This window comes from Sciurus vulgaris (genome assembly GCF_902686455.1).
Source record: "Sciurus vulgaris genome assembly, chromosome: 19".
Classification (NCBI taxonomy): Eukaryota; Metazoa; Chordata; class Mammalia; order Rodentia; family Sciuridae; genus Sciurus; species Sciurus vulgaris.
In genome coordinates, this window is record NC_136480.1 from 32,178,895 (window position 1) to 32,184,894 (window position 6,000).

The window sequence follows — 6,000 nt, forward strand, 5'->3', positions numbered from 1 at the left end:
TAGCAACCTATTTAAACCCTGTCTCAAAATTTAAAATAAACAGGGCTGGGATGTGGTTCAGTGTTTAAACACCCTTAGTTCAAGATCTGGTTCCAGAAATAAACAGAAACAGCAAATGAATCCAAGAGAAATTTATCCAGTGAAGACATACAAATGGGCCACAGGAAGGGACAGATGCTCTTTTTCAACTAATCATCTAGTAATGCATATTAAAAATACAATGAATATAGATATTGATCAAATTGATTCTTTAAAATCACACAGTATTTGAAAATTACTGCTACTGATAAATAGGACACTTGTAATTTGTCCATAAAAAACAGTAAAAAGAAAACAAGTTCACAGTACCACCTCACACCTGTTAGAATGATGACTATCAAAAGAGGAAAAAGAACTGCTACAGAAGATACAGAGGAACTGACATGCTTGAATATTATTGGTGGGGATATAAAATGGTATAGCAGTTATGGAAATCAGCATGGAATTTGCACCAAAATTTAAAAGCAGAATGACCATATGTTATCACCATCCCTCTTCAGGCTATATATCTACATAAATTGATGTCAGGATTTCTAGGAGATATCGCCACTTACATGTTGATAACAAAGCACAAGAGCCAAGTTATAGAAACAATTTATGTTCACAACAGATGAATAAAGAGTGTATTATTTGGCCCTTAGAAAGATTTAAATCCTGGCATTTGAGACAATATTAAGAAGACTGGAATTATGGTAAGTGAAGGACAGATACTGTATAAAGCCACATACATTAGGTATTTAAAACTATCAAATTTATGAAACACCTAAGCTTGGGAGACTGAGGCAGAAGAATCATGAATTTGATGCTAGCCTCAACAACTTAGCAAGTCCCTAAGTTACTCAGTGAGACTCTCTGTCTCTAAAATACAAAAAATCCTGGGGATGTGGATCAGTGGTTAAGTGCCCCCAGGTCCTTTTCCTGGTACAAAAAAAAAAAAAAAAAAAAAAAAAAAAGTCATGAAAACAGAAAGCAACCATGTTGGTTGCCATGGTACTGGGTTAGGGTGAAGTGGGGTGCTACTCTTCAATGGATATGCAGTTTTAATTATATAAGATAAATAACCTCTTGATCTTTGCTGTAAAATTCTTTGCTTAGTTTGCAATAAAGTAACATGCACTTATAAATTTTTTAGTAATAATATCATCCTTAGTGTTCTTAATACTATAGAAGGGAAGGAGGGGAAAAGCATAGAGAAGGAGAAAGGAGGAGGGGGACATAGAATGCAGTTAAAGATGTATTAGCCCCATGGTGTTCCTCCTACACAGTCAGGATCACTGCTCAAAGTGGCCCTGTCCTTCCTTCTACTGCTATCATAAATATATATTGATTATATCCTAGTTCTTATGTTTCATAAGTGAATTCCAAGAAGACAATGGACCACATGTATGAACACAGCACACACGTGTAACCTGCATGTATACTGCATCTGGCTACCTCCTGCATATTAAGGAGTTTTAATTTGCATCAGTGTGGAAGTCCAGTAGGCTAAGAATATATGAGAACTGAAAGGAAAAGTTCACAAGAGAAGTGTGTCCTATCTACAAATAAATATACAGAAGGAGGGCACAAAAGCCCAGAAAGGCCACACTGTGCGGTCCATTGAGAACGAGATTCACAAATAGAAATAAGGCAATATATTCTTCACCAAGACCAAAGACTCCTGTCTTCTTCTTTGTCATTCGTGGTACTTCACTGTGTTAGCCCACCTCTTCAGCTGAGGATGTGAAGGGAAAGGAAAACTACAGTTGGGTTACTCTCCATTCTTTCCAACTCACTAACAAAGCAATGGTAGAAATTGTTAGCAGTCACTGAAGTGTAGTGAAAACTATTACATTGGTTTTGTGTATCATCTTCACTGCTCTGGTATGAATGAATTCAACATGGGAGTGCAAGCTATAAAATATACTTCCTTGAAATTTTCCATTTAAATTTGCCATTGCATAATTAAAGATGTTAAAATCTTACTAATTATTATGCTGTTTTTTCTGTAGTGAGGTCAATGAATGAAAATAAAATTCACCATGACACGTAAATAAATCATGAAAGAAAGAAATGGACTTTGGTTGTGTGATGTTACTGGCAAAGGTAACCTGATTTTTGAGCAAGGACTCTATTTTTTATTTTACTGTGGGACTGACAAATTACAGAGCTGGCCCTAATAAGAACCAGTAAAAAAGAATCTCTTTCCCTGGAGAAATAGCATATTCTAGGATCTTGTAAGGTAAATACAAAATGAGCCTGAACTTAGAAGGATGTGGACAATCAGTAGAAACAGGAGGAGGAGGAAGAGGAGAAAAATTTTCCCAATGTGAATGTCTGAAAAATGGCCTAGGAACTAGGGTAAGAGATATTTAAAGATAAAAAGCTGGAAGAACATGAGCAGGAAAATAAATAGTTTTAATAGTGAAATAACTAAAAAAAACCAAGGAATGTTTGTAGTCATAAATAAGTGAATAAATAGATAATAAGTTATGGCAAGAGACAAGTCTTTCTTATAGAAAAACTAAAACAATGCAGGTGGACAACAGCCCCTCTTGCAGGTAGAGACTACTAAGCTTCTTCTTTTAGGGTAGGAAGATTCAGTGACTTCATCATGAAGAACAGTATAGGAAAAATAAAAAAGAAGTAACTTCCCAGAAGATGGACCTGGCAAAAAGTACTTTGACCATGGATGGATAGTAAAACCTGAATGATTTCAGTGACCACCAGGTCATCCCATCATGTGAGACAAAAATTCACTTCATCACTCTCCTATTCCTTCCAAAATTATGTAACCACCAGACTCAGAAAACACACAAACATACACACATACCCACACACAAAAATATCACCAAACACTATGTAAGGCACATTTCTGCAAAATGTGTGTCCAATATTTGCCAGTATTTTGAAGATTATGAAAAATAAGAAAATACAGAGAAACCATCCTCTTCACAGGTGACTGACTGACAATGATCATTTTAACAAGTAAGAAATAAAGCATGAGAATACAAATTTTCTACCCTTGCGGGCCTATCCCTCAGTGATCAGACAATGATTAGTTCTATGTATTTTTTTAATTAATGCATATTAATTTCACTTGTGAATGGGATTGAGCTTGACATTTGCAAATGTGTAATACTCAGTAATATCTACTTATCCATCTTTTACTCTCACCTGTGCCCTGTCACAGGACACTTCCCAGTATCCAGTAAGCACTATTAACGCTTCCAGATTTGAAAAGTAACCAAGTGTAGTGTATAGCTGGCAAATCAAGTAATAGAACAGATTTCTGCAGCCACAAACAAGAGGAAAGTGCACTTTCTGAAATGACCTCCTCCCGACCTCTCAGGGACCACCAATGTTAACATGTTCTTTCATCTCATTATCCAAAATCAGAAAAATGATCCCTAGCTGTTGCCTTCACTATGCCAAGATCTATTCTAACACAGATTAATGCCTTCAGAGACGTTCCCCCACCCTTACCAAGATAATCTGATCCTTCTCCACCTGTTGCTAAGGTAACCTGTCCCAAGAATTTCCCATTCTTCATGGAATTGTAAAACTTGCTAAGTAATTATTCCTGGGATTTTACTGCCAGGATTACACCATCTTGGCCCTTCCTGTCCACCTGCATCTACTGGGCCTACACAGGAAGGAGAGAGACAATGGGGGAAAAGGCAGGAGAACACAGAACACCTAAAATGTATAAAAGTGACAAGATGCTCTCACCTCTTGGGAATACCAGGACACCAGCTCATTTCTCTCTCCTAGAAGTCTGTTACTATTATTTAAATAAAACTTGCTTTTTACACTTTCCACAATGAGCTTCTCTAATGTTCAAAGTTCAACAGCTAAGGAAGGAGAACTGCTCACTGATAACTGGGGCTTCATCAATGCTCCATGTAATTTTAGTGCCTTAATTTTGGGGCCACGCCAGTGGAACAGAAGCCCTCACAAGAATGGAAGCAGGTATTTCTGGCAGTTTTGTTCACATCTATGTCCTCTACTCCTTAAACAGAGTCCTGTACATAATAGTTTTGATTTACAGTACAAAAAAGTATGTTTCCATATGTAAAAATAAATGATAACAGTCACAATCAGATCCCCTGCCCAACCATTCCAAACTGTCTTTTATAGACTCACAAAGCTGGTGCTTGGCCTTACAGCAGCCTGAGAGGTAGGCATTGCTCCTTTTCCTGCTTTACAGATGCAGTGAGTCCACCAAGGTTACCCCTGGCAAGGGTCACGGTCACCTCTGTAAGCTCATGGCCCACTGATAACTGAGGCAGGAGATGGGAAGCAAACCTCAGATCAGTAAGATTTCCTTTATTATGCAGCCAGGTCCATGGGTCAGGCACAGGAGGGCCCATTTTCTGGTGTGGAGTTAAAGAAGGAGACTGAGTTTCATAGTTTCATTGGAGACTGAAGACATGCAGTTTTTATAGTCAGGGGCTAGATGTACAGGTTAGAATACTCACTTAGGAAGGTAATTTACAATGGGGGAAGGTCAAATTTCAGGGCCCAGCATTTTAGTATTTGACTCCTTCCTTCAATATTCACTGGGGTTGGGATGGGGTAAATGTTTGCTTTTGGTGGAGATGCTGGAGAAGAACGTGGGAAGGGATGAAAGTTTGCATTATCCCCTTAGGGCCCATTGTTAATTGGGAAAGGGTGCACTGGGAGAGGCCAAATATTGGCTAATATCTCTTCCCTCCTCCTGAGCCACACTGTCCCTTCATTTTTCTTGGGGAGTTGTCTTGTAGAAATATTATTTTTGATAACTCTTCAACCTCCCCCAACTATGCTTATCTCACTGCCCAGGCACCAGGAAGCCCCTGCACCATGAGTGAGTGAGGTGGACTGTGGCATCTGAACTAGGCTCCAGTGACAGTCATTCCACATGCTTACCCTCTTTGGACATTCAGGTTACACCATCTATACAGCATACACCAGGAGAAGTCTCTGTGAACATGCCTCAGAAAATAGTTGCTCCTCAAAAACAAAGTTTCTATGGAGATATTCCCCAAGAACCCTCCTAGAAACTCAAAGGACCCCCAACCCACCTGAATACACAGAAAGTCCACAGCATCCAGTGAGAGGGAAGAATTAAGGAAGACTTCACCAGGGAATCCTCTTCCTTGCTCCATTGCCTAATTGTAAAAGTGAAAAACTGAAGCTCCAACAGGAAAGACTCTGAGCTCCCATCAAGGGCCCTGCTTTCCCCTTTGGCTCACAGTGACATTCAAAATGATTTGGAAAGCATATGTACTTCTCTGGGCTCCCTGAGTTTTCTTTGCCTGCTGCAAAAGAACCCAGCACAACTTCTACTCACCTGCTGGAAACCTGGATCCCAGACTGAGCTCACCTGAATAGCCCTGAACTGTTGCTCCTCCCACTTGCTTCCTTGAGGCCTTTCCATGCCCACTGCTGCAAGGGATTAGGCTTTACGGCTCCATGTAGTCCCACCCTGCCCGCTCCACCATCCACTGGGTCCCACAAGAATACATAGATCTCTGGCTGTCCATCTCTTTAGCTCCAGTCAACTTCCTCTCATAGACTCTGCCCCATATTTGGGCTCCAGTTGGCTCTGCTCTGGAGCACCATGCCCACACCACACACTTGCTTCACTGCATTCTGGCCTCTTGGCTTATCATCTTCTGACCTATTTAACATACAGGAATAGAATGTTTTCTCTCTAGTCCTGAAACCTTTTTCAACATGGCTTGGTCTAATTCCACCTATCTTCAATAACATCTCAAATGATTTTGCTCTTTTTGATCAGCCTGGCTCTGCAGTCAAACTCATTTGTACACTTGCCCCTCCTCCCTCACCTGGCTGCTCCAGCTCTCCTGGAGAACTCCATCTTAAAGGAATAAAAGGGGTCTTGCAGTGTTGCCCAGTGGTCTTGGACACTGTTTAGGCTAAGGAATATCTGAACTGATGTCATGTTGGGAACCCACATCACCAATGAATGACCTT

At 40.0% G+C, this 6,000-nt stretch overlaps 1 protein-coding gene across 4 annotated transcripts in view; it reads right to left on the reverse strand.

Moving 5' to 3' along the window:
* The window catches only part of LOC306650414 (zinc finger protein 738-like), a 183,797-nt gene extending 178,450 nt beyond the window's left edge, over positions 1–5,347 (reverse strand). For 3 of the 4 annotated variants that reach the window (XM_079122461.1, XM_079122459.1, XM_079122458.1), the window contains exon 1: positions 5,085–5,347. In XM_079122461.1, the coding sequence (XP_078978587.1) occupies positions 5,085–5,168 (84 nt within the window). In that variant the 5' untranslated portion in view covers positions 5,169–5,347. The remainder of the gene's footprint in view (positions 1–5,084) is intronic. The other variant, XM_079122460.1, reaches the window with a different exon arrangement.
* Between the last annotated feature and the right edge of the window lie 653 nt (positions 5,348–6,000).